General features: G+C 36.2%; 1 protein-coding gene across 1 annotated transcript in view; it reads right to left on the bottom strand.

Moving 5' to 3' along the window:
* Nucleotides 1–25,638, bottom strand: part of CDC5L (cell division cycle 5 like) — a 38,296-nt gene extending 12,658 nt beyond the window's left edge. The window contains exons 1-13 of the mRNA XM_011354754.2: nucleotides 25,469–25,638; nucleotides 23,051–23,154; nucleotides 21,854–22,015; nucleotides 21,138–21,265; nucleotides 19,452–19,551; nucleotides 14,496–14,714; nucleotides 12,983–13,127; nucleotides 11,584–11,772; nucleotides 7,993–8,141; nucleotides 6,126–6,288; nucleotides 3,740–3,904; nucleotides 2,427–2,507; nucleotides 1,896–2,138 (exon numbers count right to left, since the gene is read on the bottom strand). Of these exons, the coding sequence (XP_011353056.1) occupies nucleotides 1,896–2,138; nucleotides 2,427–2,507; nucleotides 3,740–3,904; nucleotides 6,126–6,288; nucleotides 7,993–8,141; nucleotides 11,584–11,772; nucleotides 12,983–13,127; nucleotides 14,496–14,714; nucleotides 19,452–19,551; nucleotides 21,138–21,265; nucleotides 21,854–22,015; nucleotides 23,051–23,154; nucleotides 25,469–25,513 (1,893 nt within the window). The 5' untranslated portion in view covers nucleotides 25,514–25,638. The remainder of the gene's footprint in view (nucleotides 1–1,895; nucleotides 2,139–2,426; nucleotides 2,508–3,739; nucleotides 3,905–6,125; nucleotides 6,289–7,992; nucleotides 8,142–11,583; nucleotides 11,773–12,982; nucleotides 13,128–14,495; nucleotides 14,715–19,451; nucleotides 19,552–21,137; nucleotides 21,266–21,853; nucleotides 22,016–23,050; nucleotides 23,155–25,468) is intronic.
* Between the last annotated feature and the right edge of the window lie 1,305 nt (nucleotides 25,639–26,943).

Here is a 26,943-nt window from a genome sequence, read left to right as displayed (position 1 = left end):
TCACTACTGAAGAAACAGTTATTATGACAGAATGAGAGGAGAGTTGGACGAGCCTGGGTTTAAATCACAGCTTTACCACTTAAGTAGCTGTCTGAACTTGTTTAACTTCTCTGAGCCCATGTCTCAACTGTAAAATGGGGATAATACACATAAAAAGCCCAACATCAGACACAAAGACTCCATGAGCATACCGAATCTTTTTCCAGTTCTTTGCTTCATGGCTCATGAAAAACTGACAATGATTTTTTGTGCTTTATAGAAAGCTTCCAATTATTCCAATAATATTAGAAAATAAACAGAACAAAATATATAAAATCAATGACCAGCATACAAAAAATTTAAACAAAAATATGGAAAATCACATCTATAGAAGATAAAGAATGGATACTTTTAAACAATACCTCTTAAGGGAAATAATGGAAACAAACCAATTTTAACATAGTTAATAAAATTTGACACTTTATTATAAGAGAAATAGTATTTCATTCCAAAACTGTACATAGTAAAAAAATTACAATTTCATCTTTTATAATTCTGAGGGAGTATGGCTAAGTTATCTTTAAACTGTCCATATAGAATCTGCTAAGTAAATAGCTGCTTCAAATTCTTTTGGACCAAACAGTACTATAAATAGATAAATAAAATATTGGAGAATATTTAAACTACTTTGTAATGGTTTCAAATAATTCCTAAGCACTACTTACAATTATTATTTTCAAAAATTTCCTTAGAATCTATCCCCTACAGGACCTCTACTAGCAATGATGTGATCCTAATTTCAGGTTTCCATACATACAATAAATTTAAGAAAACTTATTTCCTAAATCTCATCTTCCCCTCCTATTTTCACTCTAACAAGAGGAAACTGTTCAAGTATCAAGTTCATAGTCTAATTGTCAACCCCAGTTCAATCATTAAATAAATGTGCTTGACACAGCATAGGCACTCAACAGATGTCTGTTTCCCAACACACTTACTTAAAAAGTAACTAACTCAGTTACTCAGAAACTAGGGGTGAATTGCTGAAATATAAATCTAAACCCTCCTCCCTTTCTCTATTTTCTAAAAATCTTATAATAAACAAGTATTATTTATGCAATAAGAAAAATACAAAGAAAGAGAAAAAGGGAAAAGTGCAGGAGGAAAGACAAAAAAGAATCTTGTTTTCTCCAAAATATGCATTAGCCCATTCCAATCAATGGGCTTATCACTGCCCTTCAGGGATAATGAAAAAAGGACTAAAGAAAACGACTTTTAAGCTAATAAGCACTCTGCTTCCAACCACAAAACCAACTGTATTTTCTAAAACTGTTGTACAGATATCTATTCACAATCACAGCTGTTTGCTCTGTGAGAGCAGAAGTAAAATGCTTATGAAGGAAAAGGCAGGACCAACTCTATACAAGGACATATTTACTTCCTTATCCAAAAGGATAAGCGGAAATTGTGTGAGGGGGGAAAAGTTGAGTAAAAAATATTTCCTTTCTCTGGATAGGTGAAATGTTTAACCTATAAACGTTTTTAACACATGCACGTTCTTGCTTTTTCATATTAGTCTAAATAAGTGACGTTTAAGTATTAACGGCATTCAATTCTATTCAAACAAAGCAGGGTCAAAGAAAACAGTAATTGTAGTATCACTGTCAATCAGGCAACACCTATGAAACAAAAACATCTTGCCACCGAAGCCAGTGTTTACCTGATAAAGGTCTGTTATTAAACATGGGATGCGGGGGAGTGTCCTTTTCACAACATTTAATATGAACACTTATCTCCTAACCATCTACTTCAGTTGTTTATGAATACCAATATGGGAAAAGAAGTTAATATTTGTCCATGACACACAGTGTCAAATACTTAAATCTCAAGACAGAAATATTCCTGCTCAATCATACCTTTTTCAGCTCTTCTTTGGAGAACTTTTCATAAGGGTTATGTTCCAGATAGGAAATGTGCTCTGAATTATTGGTAGCAAATGCTACAGTTTTTCCTTTTTTATTTCCCAATGGTTCGTAAGGGTGATGTAGAAGGTCATAATGAAGCATTGTGATCATTTCTTTTTTGATTAGCTCTTCACTTTTCTGTAAATCTGTTAAAGGTGGTTCTACATTTAAGGGTCTTAAAATAGTTTCATTTACCTAAAATTTTAAAACAAGTATAATTACGAAACATATCACTGCAACATACTAATGTTATTACTTGTTCTAGCATGAAAATAAATAGCAGTTATACATTTTCAAAAGAAATTAATTTTTTTTCCTTCCAAATTCTTATTTGTACCAGTGAGTGGATCTGGAAACTGCTTTACTATATATTCCAGAGAGTAAATAAAATTTTGTTTTACAGATTTTATGAATGATATATAAAAAAAAAATTCACATAAAAAGAAACTTAAAACTTTCTTAGCCAAAAATTCCAACACTTACTTCTGATGGTCTTGGAAGATCTTTCTGGACAGCTTTGTGCATTCGTTTCATTTCTTTTACACGCTCTGCATCTCGTATAGCCTAAAAAATTACATATCCATTACTGCAGTTATAGAGTATTTGACACATTTCAATAAAGTTGAAAACACTTTAGTCTATAAGAACATGAATGTCCAAGAACTAAAGCTATAGACATCTTTAAGTTTGCAGAAAGGCAATATAAGGCAACAGAAAGTAGTCTATTTACTCTCTCAGTAAAATAGAAACTAAGAACTTCCAGTGTCTACTAGATCATTCTCCAAATACACATGGCTATATCATCAGATAATCATCCTTTTCTTGTCTAAATCAAAATCCTAAACTTAGAGGAGTGATTATTCCTCCTGCAACCCAATCCCTCTCTTCCACCCCAAAAGCTACTGATTTTTAGTTCAAAAAGCCAGCCAAGGAATGTACTGTTTCCTGATTCTCAAATTATGAAAGTGAGATAAAACATTAGAATCTCACGCCATTTCTGAGAGTGAAAGTAACTAAGAGAACTAAACACAAAAAGTATTATCCTATATTCCCCACCAAAAAGCACATTCATATGATTTCCCTCTAAAATATGATTTCCATGGATGCCATTGTCACTCCAATTCCATGAAACCACTCAGCCTATAAAACCATCCTGAAATGGACTGTAGCAAGAATTCCAGAAAGGGGTCCTATGATCTCGGTTTAAGTTCAAGATTCACCACTTTCCAGCCGTGAGACCTAGGAAAGTTAACTTAATTCACCTGAATCTATTTCCTAGTTTCTAAAATGAAGATAATACCTACTTACATCACTGGTTTATTATGTGCAAATGAGAAAAAAGTTAACTATAAAATACATTAGTACAAAGCATTACTAATATTATTCTGGCACAGTCTAAATTTCCAAACCCACTTTTTTTTTTATTTTACACTGACCTAAAACCATTTACTCGACCAATCCAAAATATACTTGTTTTTAAGACTGATAGTTACTCCTTCTCTTGGCTAGAATGAAAAGTAGTGTCTAAAAGACTGAGTATTTTGAAAAGAATAATATGATAGAGGGCATTTAAATTGCTATGTACATTTTAAGAATGCCTATTCAAGATAATGAGTATATTGTTAATAATTTGATTACATATCATTAACGATGTAATTTACTTTAGGGTAATATTTTTTTAATATTGAAAGAACTTTTAATTAGAGATCATGAGATATTTAATGGCCATTCTGCATTCTTTCAGCCTTCTGATATATTCAGTAAACTCACACTTCCTTTCCAGAACAATTACCAACCTGTTTTCGTGCATCCACGTCAGCAGCATCTTCAACATATGTATCATCTATTTCACGATCTTCCAGCTCCTTCTCAGCATTTTCTGGTAGAACAATTTCAAAGTCATTCTTAGGAGCTGGAAGGCCCAACAACCCCAAACGGAGGTGTTCACGAGATTCTCTTTCCTGTAGAAAGAATTGATCCTTCTCAATTCATACACATTAAGTATTCAACCAATATTCTATAAGAGTTTTAAAAAAATAATTAGCCTAATTTTAATTCTAGAAAATGTTCCTAACTTCAGAGCTGAGACAAGCTTTTTGTTTAATTTCTATTTCCATTTCTTCCCTACATTAAGATCAATCAAAACTTTAATTTGGAATCAGTGAAGTTACTCTGGGATATTCTAACAGAAGGTGTTGGAATTACCTCTGCAGGGGCAAAAAAAGTCCTTCAGGATTTCCATTTAACCCATTTCCCATTTAGAAAAAGTGTAGCTCACTGCCAGCATTAATTTAATTTTACATAAACACATTCTTTGAGGCTGAAGAAAATCTGACTGGTTTTCAATGTGAAAATAAAATATAAAAACTGTTCTTGGAGTTATTTCTAAACAGAACTTGTCTCTAATCCTAATATAACAGAAATGTACATAATCAGTATTTAATCATTTTTGTATGTGTGGTAAATTTCAAAGTACGAAACAACACAAAGCAGAACATCTAAGATTTCACATTTTCAGCAATTGAGAATTACTATATTTTTGTATATGGAAATACCACAAAAAACAGAATGCTATATAAATAGAATGTCGTCATTTGTTTCCAAAGATTGTCGATATACTAGAGCGATGTGAAAATAAAAATAAAAACGAGATATATTGTGACAAACTTTGGGGGTAAGGTTAGGGCTGTAATCTGCAAGTTATCTTGGGGTAAACGCTAAAGCTGCAAGCACCACCAGTGAGTATGCTCACAACAAACAGAAAATAGATAAAGAAAAACATTTCTGACACTGAAATTTAATAGTAAATGAAAAGAACAAGTTCAAAAATTAGTTTATCCTTGGACTAATAAAACCTAATCTGAAAAGATGCCTAAGAGTGACTGAGAATATGTGTGTCGGGGGGAGGGGGGGAATGGATGTGGGTGTATGTGTGTGGGGGGGTGTGTTTAATAGAAATACTAGATCATATGCAGGCAAAAAGTAAAAAAAAAGGCCCATTGTTCCAGAGGAAATTGTCTGGTGCCCAAAGTTTTCTCCAGTACAGTCTCAGCTCACTTTTCCTTTCTCACTCCCCACTGGCTCCATTATACATATGCTAGATGCGAGAAACAGATGAGTTGCTAAAGTTGCTTAAAACATACTCCATGCTTATTCACATTGTGGTCTCCATCTGGAAGAGCTGCCACCCACCTACTGAGCATACTTCTTCAGTGAAGGCTTTCTTCATACCCACACAACAAATGTTAATATTTCTTTAGCCACCCTAAGCATGTTAAGTTTTAGTCAAAGGGCTTACTTTGTTCTTACGTGACAATTATTTTTTAACTAGTTTTAGTACTGCCAACCTCTCCAGAGTATAAACTTTAAAACAATGGACATCTTTTGTCAACTTTAGATCCCCTAAAGTGTTCATGCCTTGCACACATTAAATTCTTCATTTAATTCTTATGTAGCTAATCAGAGTTTGCTTTAGTCGATATCAATTTGAACATTAAAAGAATTCTAACTAACCAAATCTATACATGAAGTTAGAATTAAATTATAAACTGAAAACAGGCCAGTATCACTGGAACTCATTAACAAAAAAAATCTCACAAATGATTTCCCTGGCATAGATAAGGCCCAGTAATGATGTAATAAAAGCAATAATGTGAGCAAAGCAAAACTGGAACTTTTATAATTTACCTTTCTATATCACCACGCAAAACATACAAAAGAAAACTTTACCAAGATCAGCAATAAACATCAAATTGATTTGGCTTAGAGATCTAGATTGTCTATCGAAAAGTACAGAGCAAATAGAGAAATCAAGGGTCAAAATTTAATTTGAGGCATTCGAAACTAAAAATTTATTTTACAGAAAAAAGGTTTTAATAAGTGTATGATTCAAGAAAGTATTAGCAAATTATTAAAATTAGAATCATGAAAGAGACACAAGGAGCATCACTATAGGCATAATCAATATTTACAAACATATTAAGATAAAAAAAAGTAGGCATATGAGACCAAAGGTTCCCTTCTCAAGTACTGTAAATCATTCAACTTTTCTGACATCCACAGGTATACCTATTCTTAAGGTATATGTAATATGCACTGACAAGGGGGAAATTTTTAACTTGGCACCCATGAGGTATTTTTTTAAATTTTTTTAAAGAGTATTAAAAGGGAATTGATATGTACCATCTGCTTCACATAAGAGGGATCACTGTAGTCTGCCATTCCATCCTCAGGATTAATGTTTAACTTGTCTCGAAGAGGAGTTCTACCTGGGGTGGAGTTTACAACTGGTTTGGGAGTTGTCCCACTCCGGGGAGTCAGTCCTTCAGATCCATGAGAGGGAGTCCTAGAAAAACAGAAATTCTAATTAATAAAAGTGCTCTTTTTATTTGTATTGTGCTTTCAAATGTTTTTCACTTACATTATTTTACAAATAAAACAAATAGAAATTCAAAAATTCTGTCTTCCTACCTGGTTTTAGGTTAGATCTCTAGGTTAAAATAAAAGTTTAGCTCAGCTAACTTAGTATTTACATACAGCATTCTTATTTTAATGACTTCCATTAAACTCACTACATTTGACATGTTCTTGCCTCCCTAAAAAAGGTCCACCAGACATTATTTCAACTTTTTCTTGACACATTAGGGTGGCTAAGAACATACATACAATGGGCATAGTAGTGAGCCACCACACTCACAGGCTCTCTGTTTGAGTTCAGGGTCTTCACCTGATAATTGGCATCGTCCTCTGCATGTATAGCTGTTCACTATCACAACATTATCAGTGTGCATATTTTAAGCAGTGTGCATATTTTAAGTAGTTCCCCTCTTTACATTTTATTTGGAACCAAACAGCAGGCTTTAAGAATCAAATCTAAATATGAACAGTTCTGAGTGAGAGCTAAGAGAATCTCTTAGGAATAAAATCCATAGACTTTGCAGCTTAAATTTTAATTGTTCGAAGCTTTTTTTTTTTGGGGGGGGGGGGAGGGCCAGGGTTCTTACTTCCTGTAGCTTGGCTGTGTTCCAGATATATGGTACTGCCAGACAGCTGTTCCCCAGGGGTGAGGTGAAGTGTTATCATATAAGACATGGTCCCTGCCCGCAAGGAGCTTACAATCTAGTTGAGAGACAAGACACACACAGGAAAAAAGGGATTAGGCTCTCTTACAAGCCTTGCAAGAAATGTTAACATACATGGATTTGGCTGCCACCGTTTCGTGATCTTGCTGTCAGTCATATACAGTTTTAACAGTCTGAGATGCTTCTCATTATAAACAGCAGGAGAACATAGCCTAACATTTAAGATTAAAAGGAAACCTTGACTATTTCCAACCTTTAAAAGCTAAAATTCCATTTTAATACGACTTGCTTCTATTAAGTTTATATCTTTAAAATTATTCTTAAAAACACAACAGCTTAAAACAAAAAGACTGCAAAAAAATACTGAACTCTGAAATCTAGTTAATGATATGCATGAGGAAGTGTTTAGGGGTGAAATGGACTGATACCTGCAAGTTACTCTGAAATGCATTAAAATAAGACAGATTGACGGATGGATATGTGATAAAGCAAATACAGTAAAATGTTAACAACTGTACAATCTAGGTGATGGATATATAGCTCTTTGCTTTACCATTCTTTCACCCTCTCTGAATGTTAGAAATTTTCATAATGAATTGTTGGGGGAAGGCAACATTAACACATACATAAAAAGGATTACAATTTTGTGCTCATTTCAGCAGCACATACACTAAAAAAGGATTACAATTTTTATTAAATTCACCAAATGATCATTAACAATGGACTGATTTGCTCTTTAAAATCAGATAAAAAGTATTTAGAAACGAGGTGAAGGCATCAGAAACTCTGCACAAAGAAGGAAGCTCCATATAGTATTTAACTATTCCCTGGATACTATTATGTTATTTACTACTGTGAAAAAGGCAAGCTGATCACTTATTTCCATTCTGTTAATGTTACTAAAAGCAAAAATGTCCAAGACCTCAGATTCAAGTTTTTTTAAAACAGAAAACATTTATCTACAATACCTGAATGGGGTAGAAAGAACTGTGTTTGGAGTCTGTACAACCTGCCTCTGTGGAGTCACACCTGAGAAGTCACTCTCGTGCAATGGTGTGTTAAGTCCACCTTTTAATGGGGTATCCACATTGGTGAGAGCCATAAGGTTCTGGGCTTCCTGAGTAACAAGAAAATAAAAAAAGTGTGTTTTAACAGTTTAGACAGAAAAGCAGAATCCTCTCTTCTAGTCTTCTATACATTTTCTCAGTGAAAACCGAGAGAGAAAATGACTACTAGACCATGGCAGAATTCAATACTTCCATTCCTTCTGTCAACCTACACATAGCAACTAAGAAGTTTAAAAACAAAGTTTTATGTGTCAAATGCTCCTGTGGCCTCACATATGAAATTACCATTACCCAAAAACTTCTATTTAATGTGCCAAACCTCTTTATAATTGTAAGTAACTAAGAATTCAAAGTTCCCCATGTCAGTTTAAGCTAACTGTCAGAACACCAAATCTTTAACCTAGCTTTATCACTAATTCTTTATTTAGTCTTCATCAGCCTCTCAGTGTCTTCAGACTCTTCTAATGGAAGTTAAGACACTACCAATTGGCCTATCCACTAAGAACTCACGTGGGCAGGTTCCTTTCTGATGTCTTCCTTGACCTTTTGTAGGCAGGACTGACTATACTCTCTTTAGTCCCTCCACTATAAACCTGCATTCATTACTATCACTGCATCTATAAGTCTCTTAATCCCCAACTTAGGGTCTGTGAAAGGCTGTTATTTTTAAAAATAGACACTACTCTCTCTCATCTCACATGCTCATGTCGTAATTCATCCTTGATGTACCTTCCATCAAAAAGTGGAGTCTATGTTCCCTCCTCTTGAATCTATGTGCACTTGTGACTTGCCTATAACTAAGAATAAAGCAATAAATGACACTGCTTAATTTCCAAGGCAAGGGTAGGAAAAAAATGCAGCTTCCCACCACACTCACTGCAACATTCACGTTGGAGCCCTGAGAGGCCATGAGAGAAGTTCAACTCTCTCATGCCACCATGCTGTGAGAAAGCCCACAAAGAGAGGCCACATGCACGTTCCCAGGTAAGAATCCAACCCATAGCCAGCATCACACATAAAACATGGAAAAATGATGATTCCAGGACCTATTCATCAAGTTACCCCCAAATGCTAAGTCTTTCTAGCTGAGGCCCTAGACATCATGGAGCAGATCCAAGCCATTCCTTCTATGCCCTGTCTAAATTCCTGACCCAAAGAAACCATGAGCATAACAAAATGTTTTACGTCACTAACTTTTGGGGCATAATGAAGATAACTGAAGCAAGGCTTATTTCATTATTCAGTATGTCTTTATTCATGGAAAGAACCTTGAATTTCATATTATCAAAGTACTTTGTGTGTTCTTTTTACTATTCTAAATACAAAGCATTTTTCTCCATCTAAGCTCCCCTAAGGCTGTCCAGTTTTACACCCTCCAGGCAGGAGACTGGAAGCTACTTACTTCTCTGGGGAATCTGACTAATACAAGAGAAAAGGTCAAGAAATACTGACATCAAGAATTCCCCAATGAAATACCCCAGCCAGCTAAGCCTTCAAACCCAGAGTCAAGAAGCCCACTCCCACCAAGGAGCTTCTACCTTAACTGCCCCACCTTCACCCACTAGATATAGGCAGAGAGCTAAAGCTCAAAAGATACTTAAGGAAACATCTCATATGAAAGACAGAATAAAACTAACAATAATTATGCAGAAAAAATAAAACATAAAAAGTACCAATATAACCTCAGAGAAATAAGAAGATATTCATAAATAGAATAGATCTTTAAAAAATTAAACACATTTAAGAAAGAACACTTGGAAATTAAAAATACGACAGTAGAAATTTTAAAACCAAATAAAGGTCAAATTCAGAAAATCTGTTCACACTAAGTCAATTAAGGCAGACAACCTGAGAAAAACAAACAAGAAAATTTGAGGTTTATAAAGAGAACACAATAGTGAAAGGGAAGAAATTTTTTTTTATTTCAAAATAATTTCCCAGAATTGAAGGCCCTGAGTCTCCAGAATGAAAAGATCCACCAAGTACCTAGCATAGTGATTGAAACAGAACCATACCAACAAGAAACATGCTTGTGAAAAAGAGAAGATCATATAAACTTCCAAAGAAAGAAAAAAAACAGGTTTTCTATTAACAACCTAAAGGGCACCAGAGAGCTCAAGAGCAACAATGGAAGTCAGAAGACACTGGAGCACTGCCTTCAAAACTGAACAAGAACCATTCCAATTCGGAATTCTACACCCAGTTATACTCCCAACCAAATAAGAAGATAAAACAGTAATTTACAGATATGCAAGGTCTTAAAAATTCCATCTCCCATGAACACTTCCTCAGAAAGTTACGGAAGGATTTACTTCATTAACAAGGGAGTAAACCAAGAAAACGAAAGGCATGGGAGCCAGGAAAGAGGGGATCCAAGGGACTTTCTAGGGTGACAGTGAAGGGTAATCAAGAGAAGGAACGATAAACAAGATCTTAAGAGTAATCAATCCAGACTAGAACACTGAGAAGTTTTGGGAAAGACTTCTTCTAAAAGATAAGAATACCTAAAATTTGCCCATATTACAGGAGATTTACAGTTAATATAAAGTCTAGAGTAGAATCAGTGCTAAGTAATCAGAAAATTAGCAATAACTGTTAACTCAAAGAAAAACAAAATACTGCACAGTGAAGTAATTATAAGGCACTCTGTGGCTCAGCACTGAATATGGTTGCAATAGTCATAAGATAAACTATGAATATGGAGCTATCCAAAATTATGACATAACTGTAATGAAAGATGAGGGAATGGAAAGAATATGTAGGCATGATAGAGACAGAAGTTATAAAAGAGCCAAATGTTCAAATTCTGGATGCAAAAATGTCTAAAACTAGGAAAAAAAATCAACATGTTACCAAGTGTCTAAGGTAGTAAAAACAAAGTTATAACTGAAACCTCTGAAGAGCAAGTAATGCGGAACACCACTGTTTTCTTACTAAGCCTTTTAAGACTATTTGGCTTCTGGATCAAGACCTTAAAATTATATTTCTGACTATCAGAGAAAAGAAAATAAGACATAAGGATAATAAAAGACTCCACAGTGTTTTGTTACGGTCTCCGGCATACAGACACCGTAAGAACGCACAGAGCTGTATACCTCGTGTGTTAAGGAGAGAAAAGGATGGCAGTACTGATGGCAGCCTATGCCGAGCTAAGTACAGAAATACAAGGAAGTTTTAAAAATTACTGACTACACACACCTGCTTTCTTTCTAGGATTGCTAGGCAACATGAAATTTTAAAATGCTGTGCTTTACCGATAGATTAATGAAGGCCGAAGAGCTGGCTTCAAAAAAAACTATGACTTAATGTAGAAAGGAAACCACCTAATTACTGAATCTGCTGATTTAGCTTCCGTACTATAGAAATCTCTAGGATCTATGTATTCAGGCCCCTAGGATCTATGTATTCAAGAACCACTCAAGTGTTCACCTTCATAATACTTTCAAGAACAATAAACAAGTGAAAGGCTCACTCTGCTATATGACAGCTTACCTGCAGAATTCTGTCCTGGGAAGCTGGCGTCCGTGGTGTTCGAAGAGCAATGCTGTTGTTGGTGACATTGTACTCAGACAAAAGAGTGCTGGAAGCAGAGTTTGTTATGCCAGATTCCTCAGCAGTCTGACGTGCAATTTCACTTGCTTGGCCTACTTTCACAACTTCCTGGAGTTCTGCATCTGAAATCTAAAAAGACAGTTATCACAGTAAGCAATATTTTAACCAGAGAACAACACAGCTTAAAGCTTCCATATTTCAGAAAGAGATATCGCTGAAACTGTGTGATGAGTACCCAGGGTTCATGGTACTACTCTCTTTACTTTTTGTGGATGTGAAAATTTCCATAATAAAGTTTTTAAAAGTCTTTCCAATATAAGGGGTGGGGGAACTTCATGGTATCAAGCTACAAAGTCTTGCATGTATTTCCATACTGAAATTCTTTTAAACCAAGCAATATATTAATATAACAAAAACATAAAACAGTGTTTGTACAAAACTCTCATATGGGGTATGACTGAAAACCAATTAAAATATCAAACACAGAGAATCCACTCAGCCACAAGATCCCTAAGAAAATAAATCAAAATGTGTTATCTTAGTAATTTTACCAAAATAAATATCCTAAGGATTACCAAGAAAAAAAAAGTAACAGGCAAAATCTCAATTTAAGAAATATCACAGGAATGGCAGCATATGACAAAATTATTTTGTTTGTGAAGAATCTTGTGTTGCTGCAGCCAGAGTATTCATTTTGAGAGAGAAACTCTTCTGGCCTCCTAAGTCCATCTCTCTGCTCCACTGAACTATCCAATTCTACAAAGCTGTATGACTCAAAACAGAACTCTCCTGTAGCAATCCATCAATCGATTCCTTTTTCATCTACAGAGTCTTTAAAAAAAAAGAGAGCTTATTCAAAATTCCCATGTTTCTGCCCAACTATAATTAAGTCGAAGGAACAGAGCATGTGATAAGCTGACTGAGGGAATGTTCCCCTCTCTCTTCTCTGTGACTCCCACACCAATTTTCACTGCTATTCTCAAAATCATATGACACAACAAAACATTTCCTAAAAGAAAGCAGCCTAAGGTCCACAAAGCCAAATACCACCTTTATCCTGGGTCAACCACAAAAGAAAGACTTGAGAAATTGCTAAGAGCTGACAATTACTTACTAAACCATCATGTAAGCGGTTTAAGGCCTGATATAATTATGCAGAGAAGTTGTTGCTTATTTATCATCCTGTATCACAATGACTTATCTTTATGTGGCTCACTGTGAATTCCTTAAGGGTACCCAGCACCTAGCAAAAACTTGGGATATAAGCCCTCAAACATCTGTTGAATATATGATAAGCCTATGAGTTCACACAGTGAAAAAACTGCTTTTATCATAGTACCTGAGGAGCAGGAAGTACTAGTTTGCTTCTCTTTTTTGTAAATTCAGAAACACCACTAGTTTGAAGAATAGCTGATGGTAAATCAGACTCCTTTTTCCTTTTCAAATGCTGTTTGTCTTTTTTTCTATCTCTTCCTTCTTTTTCACTGTCATGAATCAAGGTAGAGATTTTTAAAAGTTACATACAGATAATGACATTAAAAGCCATATAAATACACATACACTTTGAACAAAATAATTCCATTTCTAAGAAAAATGCTAATAAACTGACAAAAACTATATACATTAATTTGTTCCTTACACCATTACCTACCCACTATATTCAATAGAAATGCAGACTTAGAATAGTGATAGAATTATTAAGAAAATAGGATGTATTAAGTAATTTATGTATTAAATATTAAAACTATATAAGTATAAAAACTATGACAATAAGCTAAATGTTGCATATAACATTAAAAGAAAAACAGAACTCTTCTATATCATATTCATATAAAAATATATGTACACATAAAAGAAAAATAATTATGTGAAGGGGATGAAATTGAAACAATGAATTTTTAAATTTCCCTGTAAAACTGTTATTCAACTGTTTATTATGATTTTTTAAATTCACTATATTTTTTAAAAGGATATTTAAGTCCTGATAAATTACACCAAAAAGTTGTCAGGAAGTTTAAAGCCAGGCTCGAGGCCATCTTTTAAAGCTCCATAAATGCCTCCTTCCCTTCTCTGCATCATGCTCTTCCCCATCTAGTCTATACCTTCCAAATGATTAGTGTTCATCTTCAATCTCTCTATTTGTAAAAGCTACTTAAAGCAAGGTCCTAATTTGAGAAATAAATAGAGTATATCCAAGAAAATCCTATTTCACAGTGACTAATAACTGTTGTTTAATAACACCTCATGTCAATAGAAATGGAAAGTAAGAGAGTAAAAACTAAAAATCTTTGACAATCATAAAAGGTTCTCTCCACAGTATTCAGATTGTAGAATTAAAGAAACTCTAAAAATCTCTAGAAATAGGCAAAATCTTCTGCATCCTAAAACCACCATTTTATAAAAGTATATACTTATCCCTATTGAGTGAAAATTTTAGAATGTATTAGTAGTTTTCTTTTAATCTTCATTTTAAGAAAAATAAAATAAATTTTTCACTAGAAAAGACAAAAAGAATCAGACAAGAGTTTGACAGATTCCTTCAGGCTATTAGTAAAACAATCAATCTATTCACAAATGTACATAAATTTTAAGATTATACTCAGTGAGTAGACATTTCACTAACAGCCAAGTGCTGACATTTCAAGAGATATAAATAGTAATCTATGCTAAAAACAGGACAGCCAAAGTCATTGATTTTCTCAGAAAGGTGAACTCATTAATAAATAGAAGGATATGTAGGCCACTGTGTTCTAAATAAAAAAAAAAAAAAAAATCCGGCTGACAATGATACTTGGCCCTCCATAAAATTCCAACTATACCTTTCCGTTTTCAAAATCAGAAAAGCAACTTACGATCTTAGCTCTCCATCAAGATCCTGCTGTCTTAACTTCCTGAAATCTGCATCAAGAGCCTGGTAGTTTTCCTCAGAAGTATCATAGAAACCAAGAGCAGGCTTTTTTTCAAATGGGATTTCAGCATTATAATCAACTCCTCTCTTCTTTTTTCTCTTCTTCTGAATTTCTATACCAGCTGCTCGAAGTTCTCTTCTCTTTTGGAGGGCAGCAAGACGCCTGAAGAAAAAGAACACAAGATCCTCTCAAAAATCAAGTGCCATGGGGAAGGGATGGATTATCCAATAGAGTTAAGAAAACTCATTGGTTATTTGAGAAAGAAATAAATCTTCACCTCATACCATTCACCAATATATAGTTCAGTTTCGATTTAAAGGTACATATGTAATCACATGTGCACATACAGACACACTAAAACAAAAAAAACCACAAGGAACTATATGTTATTTTATCTCTGGATGAGAATGTATTCACCAACTATAAATTAAATAAAGAATAAAGAAAAATATCAATGGCTTTGAAATTTAAATTTTATATCTCTGTAGCACTCTTTAAAAAATCATAAAACAAAATTAATAAAGCAAATGAGAAAAAATACTTGCAATTAATATTAGGAATGGTTAGATATAAAGAATCTATGCAAGTTCTTTAAAAACATAACCAAGGGAAAAAAGAACAAGAGGAAATAAACAGTTCACTGAGGAAAAAAATATGAATTGCTAAAATGACAAATTTTAATAATTTAAAAATCACAAATTAAATCAACAAGTACCATTTTTGTATGTCTAATTAATAACATTAAGCTTTTTGTTTTGTTTTAATGGCAAGGGTACAAAAAGTAGACACTCTCCCACACTGGTAATAAGAAAGTAAACTGGTGTAGCTGTCTCCAGAGAGAATTTAGAAATATACATTAAAATACTAAAGTTTTTCACATTTTTAAACCCAGCAACTTCCTCCTCAGTCTTTAGCCTAAGGAAATAATTAAGAACATGAACAAGGACTTAGCTACAAGACTATTCCCTCGGCACTACTCATAAGAGTGGATAACTAGACATAATCTAAACATTCAACAATAAGAAATTAGTTAAGTGAATTTATAACATAGTTATAAGATAGGTTATTATAAGCCTTCATATAACCTTTAAAAAACTTATATGCCCAAGACACACTGTGTATTATTATGAAGTTTACATGTTACAGAGCAGCATGTAAATACTATATGCATATTTATCAGTGAATATGTGGGGATATGTGAAGGATGTCCACCAAAATATTAACAGTGATAATCACTGAAAGTTGAAATTTCATTTACTTTTTACTTTTTTCTTTGTACTTTCCCATGATGCTATCGTTTTAAATACTTAATGATTATAAAAGTTATTCACAATATTCAAGGGGGGGAAGTAAATTTACAAAACAGTACACAGAAGCAACTTCCAGCTTGTGGCTCTGCAGACCCATTTCCCAGGAAAACTGATGAAAACTAGTAAAAAAATTTTATTAATAATTTTAAGTCTCTGAAAAGGATCCTAAGGGCATAAAGCAAATGAAGCAGCATTTATTCAAGAAAATCTAAAACTTGGTAAGAAAAGTGAGAGTCTGTGATATCTGAATCTAGATCCACTCCTTTCTCTTTTCCTCCCTCTCAGCTCAGGGAGGTGAAAATTCTACTCCACACAGGTGCCTCAACCAAGAACACAGGATTCTGGCTCCCCTCCAACTCCCAAGTGGGCTTTCATTCCAGGAAGGGCAAGATACCAACACTTTTTAATCCTGCCTCCAGATAGAGACCTATTGGAGAATCTAGTTTGATCCAGAGCAGCAGAGAAGTAGTGGCTGCCTTCATCTGCCCAGAGGCTCTATCTTGTGCACAATGCTGCTAAACATACTGGAACCTCAACAGCCCTTGCCCTTGATTGGGGGATGAGGATTCCATGCTGGGAGAGGTAGGCCAAAGAGAGCTAGGGCTGCTACCCACCCCCCCACCACCACCAAGCACTTAGCTCCTAATGTGTGGGTGTCACTCACAGACAAGCACATCAGAGTGCAGTAGTAAAACAGAGAACTCCAAATCTCTCTCCAAAGACACTAACTTCATTTGGAACACATCATGAATAAGTTCAAGCCCAGGCTCACTCTCAAAAACGATGGAAGTTGTAGTTACATGCAACTGGGAAGAAACTGAAAAATTCATTGCAGATACAGGCTAAGCTGTAAGTCCACTAGTGCGCCAGAAAGAAACACAGAAAGAGACAGGTGGGAGGAGTCTCCCTGGAGTCAGAACAAATATCAAACACTGACATCTGAAACTATCCCTTCGAAGGAGCCCAAATCTGACTGGATCAGTTTGTGGAGCAATTTATGCCCCAAGACACTGCTGAAAACAATAAAGCAATCAGTAGGCAATTAGAAGAGTTTAACAACTGTGTGTAGCCAGAGAAAAAGATGTCAAAGTCCTGTCAAAACCGAGTCATCCAGGGTAACTGTGGGCAAACCCAAGACTGCACTCCCATGAGAAGCAAGATGGGAAGCTTCACATTTCTGAGGGGAGGTAAGGGAGAACAGACATCACTAAATAATCCAGCCAGTCACTAAGCAAATAAACAAGGAAATAACACTAACAAAAAGGGGTGGGAGAAGACTAGTACCCAGAACTGCTAAAATATATCTTCTAAGTTCTACAGTTCTCAATAAAAAATTATGAGGCATGCGAAGAAACAAGAGAGCATGACCCATGTACCAAGAAAAAAAGCAGGCAACAGAAACTGTGAGAGCTACCAGATGTCATATTTAACAGACAGACTTCAAAGAAGCCATTAGAAATATGTTCAAAGAACAAAAGGAAACCATGATTAAAGGAGTAAAGTATGATGACAATGTTGCATCAAATAGAAAATATCAGTAAAGAGATAGAAATGATTAAAAAGAACCAAATAGAAGTACTGGAGTTAAAAAAATATAAAGCTGAAATGAAAATTTCATTAGAGAGGCTCAACAGTAGATTCAAACTGACAGAAGAATTAGCGAACTTGAAGACAGATGGATAAAGGTTACGCAATCTGAAGAACAGAGGAAAATAAGAAATATGAACAGAGCCTCATAGAAATGTGAGACACCAGTAAGTGCACCAACATATGCACAAAAGGAGAGGAAAGAAAAAAGGGAACAAAATAAAATATTTCAAAAAATAATGGATGAAAATTTCCTAAGCTTATTGAAAATACCATTAATCTACACATCCAGAAAGCTCAAAACTCCAAGGAAGATAAATTTAAAGAAATCTACGAACAGAAACATCAAGTTAACAATGCTGAAAGCCAAAGACAAGGAGAAAATCTTGAAAGCAGCAAAAGAAAAATGATTCATTACTTACAAGGAACCTCAATAAGATTAACAGCAGACCTCTCATCAAAATAGTATAAACATACAGTATGATCGAATCTTACATAAATGTTATTTTCTGTGTACATACACATAAATGTACATCTCTACTGAAAAAAAAGGTTTGGAAGGACATTCCAAAAATTAAAGAAACCTCATTCTTTACATAAAGGACTTAAAGACTGTAAATAACAATAGAAAACATTTGCAATATTTTCTTCTCTTTATTTTTATAATAAGCGAATATAACCATGCCCAAAAAATAAAACTGAACAATACTGAAAGAAAATTATATTATTTTTATAATTAATAAAAAGTTTTAAGTTGTAAAACAGATCTGTAATTTACCATTTAAAAAGACCTGCACTGCATTTTGCATACAGACCAATTGAGTCTATTACAAGATATATGTAAAACATAAGTTATAAAAATGTGTAGACACTCCAAGAAAATCTACAAGGAAGTGTAGCGTAAATTTAAACCTCAAAAAATTTATTTAAGGCAAGCAACGTCAGCCATAGATTTTTCATATATGCACGCTTGCCACATCCCAGGCCCAATCCACATGGCTGAAAGGCTCAAAATATTTTGGTTCACAACCAACCATGGACAAAAATAGAAAAGTGAATTTTTTTCAACCTTACATTATTTAACCCTAACTAGTGTACAGAATAGAAAGGTGGCTGAGACTGGGCAAGAAATTTAGTAACTCCTCCTGGTTTCTGTTTACTGTCCCAAGCCAGTCATACTCCCATCATAAGTTACTATTCTGGGCTAGTGCCAAACATCCTTAGGCATGAAAGAATCCTCCTTTCCAGGATCTGGCACTTCAAAGTCATTATTGGGGAAACCATCAAGACAACGCTAGTCATTAGGTCGGTAAGCACCTCCTGGTTTGAAGACCACAAAAAACAGCCATGCAGGTCTGATTCTAAAAGCTAATAAGCTCTTATACAATTCAAGTTATACCTTTATACACTTCCTCTTAGGTTTTGGGCCATTAGTAATGATGTCAATCACAGCTCTAACCAAAAGAGAGAAAGGAGGGGAAAGTGGAAAAAACCTGGAATAAAGGGCAATACTTAATTCTCACACTTTTTAAATAAAAATTTCTGTGAGAACCTAAAATTTAATTTAAGGTTCATTAACTCCTTCTGTGTTGTCAAGTTTCCTATTTTAAGCCAGTGCCTGCCCTACACTAATCAAAGAGAGTAACTAACTGGCAATCATGCAAAAGTCACACAGTTTTATATGTCCTCTAGCCACCTGACTCCAAGATGGCTACAACAAATGTAGCTCTCCCATGCTAACAGAAAAATCCAACATACTGAATGAACTTCTGCCATACTGTACCAAAAAATTTTTTTAATGTTATTTTTTTCTATATTCTGAAATGGTTAGGGGGAAAAATAACACTTTTCCAAAGTAATAAAGAAACTAAATAATATTAGCAAAATTGGAATTGAGTATTCTAATTATTACTCACCCAACAGGGTTGGATAAATCATGCAGTTTTACTGAGCCAAAGGACACAAAGACTAATTGATCAACTACAGATAGAAACAACCATACCTTGCTTCTTCCAACTGTTTCTCTCTTGCTTTCCTTTTGGCCTTCTTTCCCTGAGTATTAGCCAGGCGGGCTCTAGCTTCAGAAAGCATCTCAAGTTCATCTGCAAAAATAAAGAGAAGAAAAACTAAGTTGTTCTCCAACAAAGGCAAGGTATGTGAGAGGCATACCCTAATGCTTAAGATGAAAAACCCACTCATAATCATCATATGGTATAGCATAATGGAAATAGCCTGGGTTTTAAAATGAGAAATATGTGAGTTAAAAACCAGGCCCAACACTTGCTAGCTACGTGACCCTGGATAACTAATTCTCCCTGAGCATGTTTCATCATCTATAAAAGGAGAACAATACCTACTTCACAGGGATATTGAGAAAAGATAAGTAAAGCAAAATAGGTAAGTAAAGCATCTAGCAATATTCATGAAACAGTGGCTATAATTATCATATCCTTCATTATCCTCTACTAACTGGCACAGCACAAACTGTGCAATACTACAAAACTACTAATTATAAGGAAATTGATAATCTTCATTATATACACCTTTCTTTCCTCAGAACTCTCTCTCTCCTCCAGTACATTTTCCATGGCTCCCCAAAGTGGAATAAATATCATTACTGATGCCTTAGACCAGGGGTCCCTAAACCCCAGGCTGTAGACCCGTACCAGTCAGTGGCCTGTTAAGAACCAGGCCACACAGCAGGAGAGTGGCAGGCAAGTGAGCAAAGCTTCATCTGCATTTGCAGCTGCTCCCCAGAGCTAGCATCACCGCCTCAACTCCACCTCAGACCATCAAGCATTAAATTCTTATAGGAACACCAGTCCCTGGTGGTAAAAAGGTTGGGGACTGCTGCTTTAGACCAATTCCTATACACGGCTATCCAATGGAATCGCAACAGAACTTTTAAAATACTCAGATTCCAGGATCACTCCTCCACTCCCCAAATTACTGATTCAATTATCTTCAAGGGAGGCCATAGTACTTGTTTTTTAAAAGTTCCCCATGTGACAATGATGCAGCTAGACAAGCCATGTCTGCCTTTATGAACCACTCCCACCAAACTTTTAAATGTTAAAAACTCAACAAATATTCATTAAATGCTTCACAACAATCCTGTAAGGTAAGACAGATATTATTCTCCATCTGGCAGGAAATGGAATCAAAGCTCAGATTATATGACTTGCCTAAGGTCAAACAGCTAATAAGTGGCTGAGTCTAAAATGAGTCTAAAACCTAGTTCTTCTGATTCTTGATTCAATGTCTTAAGGAGTCATCATAAGTCTCCATCACAGTGCTGTTTTTTTCAAAAATTAAATTATCTGCCTAAGTCAAAGAAGTAAATAGGATTAAGGACCAATATCTTAACTTCTTGGCCCTCTCCACAGAATGGAAATGAGAATAAAAGATCTTCAAGTGCTTACCTCTAGCCTCCAGAAAATCTGTCCATTAGTATTACACTACTTTTTAAATGAACTGAAAAATTAGAAGATAAAGAAATACTGTCTAAAAACAGCAATTACTCTATAATAGAAAACTGGACACATTTAGAGACTTAGAATACAAGTACAGATTAAACTGGGATTCTAAAAAGTCAGAGTTTAGAAAGAAACTAAAAGAGTTCAAAAGAAACCTGAGGAGTATATGGCTACCAAAGAAAGAAATAAGTTCTTCACAAGCATACACTTACCCTCGTCCATATCAATTGGATCAGGCCGTGCTGGTTTTGTTTCTGGATTTGGATCTATTTCTCCAGGTTTAAGTTTTCGTGGATCATCTGTTGTTTCTTCTTCATTGTCTCTTTGGGCAGCTTTATCCCTAGAAGAGTCCAATTGAGTTAGTCATACCATCATACCATTTAGTCTTAGAAATACCATGTTTCCTAGCACTGGCACTTTCTTTCAAAAACCCAATGATGGGCACTGACAAAATAGAGCATTTCTACTATTGCTTCACCTGAAAGAGATGGTATCTAAATTCCTTCTAATTTCCGTATTTCCATTCACTAAAAAGAGGATCCAAGCAGCCACTTTATCATAAATGCAGAGCAGCCATACCAAAAAAAAAAAAGCAACAAACAACAACCACTATTACTGAAGAACCAAAATCTTCCATTGGTTAACTCTCAACAAGGTGATTATGGGTGATTTTTATTTGTTTTACTATTTTTTCCCAGGTTTTCTATGATTTGTTTAATAGTCTTAAATTATTTTTTTAAAAGTACATAATAAAAAACAATTTTGATCAACCACATGAAATTTGGAATATATAATCCAATAGCTTTAACTTAGTTAGCTTTACTCAGGTCTGTAACTAAATGTTTAAAGATAGAAAATGCTAAAGTTTATTCAGCCTCATTCAGAAGATATGCACACATTTTAATACTGCTTTTGGAGATTCACTTACAGAAGAAATTCATAGTGCTCCAAGCACTGGGCAGCCGTTCTTCCAATGATTGGAGCGATGGTCCTCCACTGTGTTGGCATCAACTTGGCCAAGTGCAGGAGTTTTTCCTCTTCTTCTCTGGACCATTCCGTTTTCTTAATGCTTGGATCCAGCCACTCATACCTATTTTAAAAAATACAATTTTATACATTAAACAGTCATCCAACATGAATATCTTATTTATACATTAGACACAGAATTCTAGTGTCTGAAAAACACAAGGAAATTCTCATCCTTCAATTACGAAAGCTGTGTTTTTACATCAGAATATTCGCTAATTTTTTTGACATGTTTTTAAACTTAAAATTACTGCCATTATCTGTCTAATGCCCCACCCAACCCACCTTTTCCACCCAATCTATTTAGCTGGATGAGAAGCTGGCAAATGAGATATAAATAAGCATTACCAAACATTAGGGCAGAAATCAAAACCACTTCTTCATGGTGAGGACCATCTTCCTCTTTGGAGTCCAACCACTACATTCTGATCCTTTCCCCTAACCAGGTGCCTAGAAAATTAGGTCACTCAACTGTAGAATTCAAAATGTGATCCTGGTACATGGGTCAGGGTAGAGGCCAGATCACTCATGCCACAAACACATGTAAAAAGTTTAACGTGTCCGCTACCCTGTGACTTCAAAGGGGACACCCCAGGTGTAGTGTTGAGTTATATTATATTTTAGGGCAGCAAATGTATAATATTTCGATTATATTATGAAGAAACTCACTGTGAACTAGCCTAGAAAATTAATTACCATTTATCATTTATTTCTTTGGGAAAGTAAGTTCTAACCAACTTTTAAACTTTCTGGAACACAATCTATTTATAAACTGGAATTCATCCGTACCTAAAAGCAGATTTATTTTATGCTTCACAAAGCACTCTCAAACACATTAACTCACTTGAGCCTTGTATCTCCATCAGTTAGGGCCAAATATTATTATTCCAATTGGGAGGAAACGGGCAGAAAAAGAGCTTGCCCAAAATCACGTAGGAAGCAAGTGACAGCTAAGTCTTAAATCTAAATTCCCATCTCTCACTCCATCCTTTCTATTATATCACAATGCCTGCTTTCTTGGGTAAGGTTCAAAGAACTGACATTTTCATCATCATAATGAAGGTTGGTTTCTGCTTTCCACTCATTAACTGGCACATACCATCTGGCTTTGCACTGCTTTGCTGATTTTCTGTGCAGCAGTGAGGCAATCCTAGACCACTGGTTTTTCCCATATTTCATTACCGCTGCTTTCAGAATTTCATCCTAAAAAAAAATATTGTCAAAGAAAAACAGTATATTTAATCACAAAACTACAAGTGAAAAAATTTAAATTAACTCTGACAAGGTAGCTAGCGAGAAAGACACACACGTTTCCTAGGTTTAAAAAAAAAAAGTACAAAAACCTCATTTACTATCGTAACAGCAAGCCAGAATCAGCAAAATGTAAGAAATTAAGAAAATATCTCTTATAAGGACACCTTACCCTCCCTTACACACAACTCTCCTCCCCCAATAAATTGGGATGAGTACAACCCAATCTGAGAATCCATACTTGATAGAGACCAACAAAAAGTATTCTCCAATGTGTCCAGCTCATTCACTAATTCATTCAAAAAACATTTCCTGAACACCTACCTTGTACAAGGTCTTGAAGTGAATAGGACAAATCCAACCCTCAAGAAGCAAGTCAAGACTCTAATGACTCCAATCTCCAATCTAGGCTTCCTGCCTCCAATTTACAAATGGCATTTTCTCCCCAGTCCCATAACCCCCTCTCTGACCCAAGAAAACACATCTCAAGTCTAATCTAAGAATTAAGTATTTCTCCCCCACCTCACCAATCAGCTCTCTCTAAATACTATTTCACCACAGCACCCATTCTGATATGTAATTAACCAATCTGAATCCCAGAGGAGGCCAGCAAGCTAAGCCAGACACCAGGAATAACAGAGCCAAAGATGAATGCACTTGGGGCATTCTGCTTTTAGAATTTTTTCCACATTAAACTTGAGCTATATGCCTCGTATATGAGCTACTCCACTCCACTCCACCTTCCCCTCATCAGAGATTAAAAAAAAGACTGCAGGAGAAGATTTAAAAAAAAAGACTGCAGGGCTTTGGCCACTGCAGAAGAATCGTGCTGTTACTTGATTTTGTACATCTGTCTCTCCCCCAGAAACTATCTCTTCTCCAATTTAAATAGCTTGGTTCCCTCTGTAAGCTGTGAGGCAAGGTTATTCCTGACTTTATTTGTAACTTTGTTGCAGTACTACTATACTTAAACACATCTTCAACTGTGTGTATAATAGCAGTTATCTACCCTACTAGAATCATTCTACAAACATTTGCCAAGCAACCTATTTCACCTTGGTTACTGGCCTAAGTTCTAAGGATACAAAGATCTGGTTCTTTTGCAGTGCTGTCTGTTGGGGGAAAGAAATAGCAACTAGCACTTACTTAAAGCCTACTATGTGTCAGACTCTGTTCTAAATATTCCAAATATATTTACTCATTTAATCCTGGAGAAGTAGGTATTATCATCCCCATTAGAAAAAGGAAAAAGAAAATGAAGTCCTGAGAGGTTAAGCAACTTATCCAGCATCACATAAAAGGATACGATGCTTGCAAAAAGACAAAGCAAGCAATAACAAATGAATGAAATAGGAGCCATAAGTGCAATGGGGGCTGCAACTAATTTTTACAGGATGAATGGGCAAAATTTCCAGGAAGAGCTCCTGAACTGAGTTTTGAAGGATGGTGAAAGATGCCAAGCAGTAGGAGAATATTTAAAGATAGCACAAGATATAAAAAGACACAGATCATGAAAAGATATGATGTGCTCCAGAAACTGACAAGCTCAGTGCACTCTAAACACAAACTGCACTAATATGTTATTTCTATTTTACTCCCTCTCTATTGCTCTTCGGCACACCATTGGCATTACCCGCTACATTTCTGGAAGCAAAGAAATTGCTGTAGTCAGTTTATCCCATCTGGCTTCTATCCAGGCTGAGGAGGAGTGACAGGAAGAGACAGGCCTTGGGATCTTTCAGGAGGACAAACAAGTTATGCCTTGATAACAGATAACCAGCGGTATGCGGGCATAAATGGGCAATTCGAATCTGGCATTTAAGCTGCTTTCCCTTTGCATGGAAGTCAGTGAAGAAACAAAGTTGTGACCACAGCACTTCTTTATTTTTGAGTTATCAAGGAGAGGCACGGTGCCCGGGTACCCCATGAAACCAACTCTCGCCGATGTCCTATCTCCCCCTCCGTACTCTGAGTTCCTCCAGGAAGCGAGGCGCGTCCTCAATTCAACAAATATCCACCGGGGGCCTAACAAGTGCCTGGCAGGTAGTCAGATGGTGAAATGACGGTCCCTGTCTTTGAGATGCTCAGATAACGGAGGGTCAAGCACTAGGTAAAGGCCCAGAGGGTCTGCCCCGCGTTGCCCGATCCCCACCACCGCCCCGCAGACCCTGCAGGGCATCTTCCTGGCCTCACCGACCTCCTCGCGCGTGCGCAAAGGCTGCCGGAGGGGACGAAGGGCAGCGGACGGCGGGAAAACGGGACTTACCTCGGTATTCCTCCACACGCCCCCCTTAATCATAATTCGAGGCATCTTGGCGGCGGAGTGTCTCGGCAAGCGGCCGAGAGGAGGTTCGCAGAAGTAGTAACGACGCTATGGCCACGGGACCGAGAGCGGCCACTTCCTCCAGTCACGACCTTCTGCTTTGTGAAGATCTGCGCAGGCGCAAGGCAGTGGGCGGGGAGCAGAGTCGCAAATATCGCGAGAACTCGGGTGGCTGAACTAAAAATAAGTGCCTTGTTGTTAAAGCTGTGTTGTAGGAAAACGGACAGAAAACCATCAAACCACTCTAGCCGAAGCGCACTACGCCGCGCGCATGTCCAGACGGGTTGGAAGAAAACGGCCCTCGCATGTATCGGCCGTGGCTTTTAGAGAGAGAATATAGTAGGCTCGGTCGTGACGTCACCTAGTGGGACCGTCACTCGTGCGGTGTTTCAGCCCAGCAGATCTAAAAAGAGCTTTCGTTAATTATTAACTTAGCACTTTATTAGGCATTTAACTAATAGGAATTTGTGCACAGAATACTTAGGAAAAGGCAATAGCTTCTTTAAGCCTAAATGTCCTAACCTGTAGAGAAAATTGTACCAATCTCATAGGGTTGTCCTAAAAAATAAGAGGAGGAACCTAGCACAGTATCTGATATATAGTAACTCCTCAAAAAAAGTGGCAACTGTTATTACAAGAAAGACAACCCTTGGTGGTCAGTGGCTGTCCCAGAAACCCTCTGTAGGATGTATGACCGTTACCTCCTGCCCACTCCACCCCCAACATCCAGTCTGTTGCTAAGGTCAGTGTCGCACATACACGAACGTGCGCGCCCACGCACACTGGCCCTTTGAGCTGTTAAAGGCTGTGCCCAGTAAGTCTCCCCAGGATTTTTGACACTGGAACCTAGAAGAGGCCAGTCTCTGCCGATGACTCTCTAATATATGACACCCAGGAGTTGTCTGCCACCATGTTATATTCTATGTAGACCAGGAAAGGAAATAAACTGGTCCCAGATGCATTGAGAGGAGCAGAAGTGAGAGAGCAGAGACAGAGCTAGGTCCTGACGGTGCAGGAATCCCTGGATCCAATATGTGCCTCAGTCCTAGATGCATCCCTATTCTTGAGTTCTAATGATTAGTTCTTTAGACTTTAGCCAGTTGGATTTGGGTTTCTATTATTTGTAAGCAAGATTCCTAACAAATCTAATCCTCTCTCAAGGGCCACTTCTGATCTGACATTCCAAGAAACTACGTTGATGTCTTCTCCTTCCCATTCAGGACCACCTGTACCCCATATGTCACCTTTATACCAACTAGAAAAAGGTACCTCTTCTTCAAGGCACTTGACTCCTGCCGGAGAATGTCACGAAATACTCATGTTTTGGGAATTGGACACTCTTACTACATGAAAATTAGATATACCATGTCTACAATGTAAATTGTGCATGCATTATACAACCTGCTAATCTGGACACA

This window comes from Pteropus vampyrus, unplaced genomic scaffold (assembly GCF_000151845.1).
Source record: "Pteropus vampyrus isolate Shadow unplaced genomic scaffold, Pvam_2.0 Scaffold18, whole genome shotgun sequence".
In the NCBI taxonomy this organism is placed as follows: domain Eukaryota; kingdom Metazoa; phylum Chordata; class Mammalia; order Chiroptera; family Pteropodidae; genus Pteropus; species Pteropus vampyrus.
The sequence above is the reverse complement of the archived record's forward strand: the minus strand, read 5'-3'. Positions and strand labels throughout refer to the sequence as shown.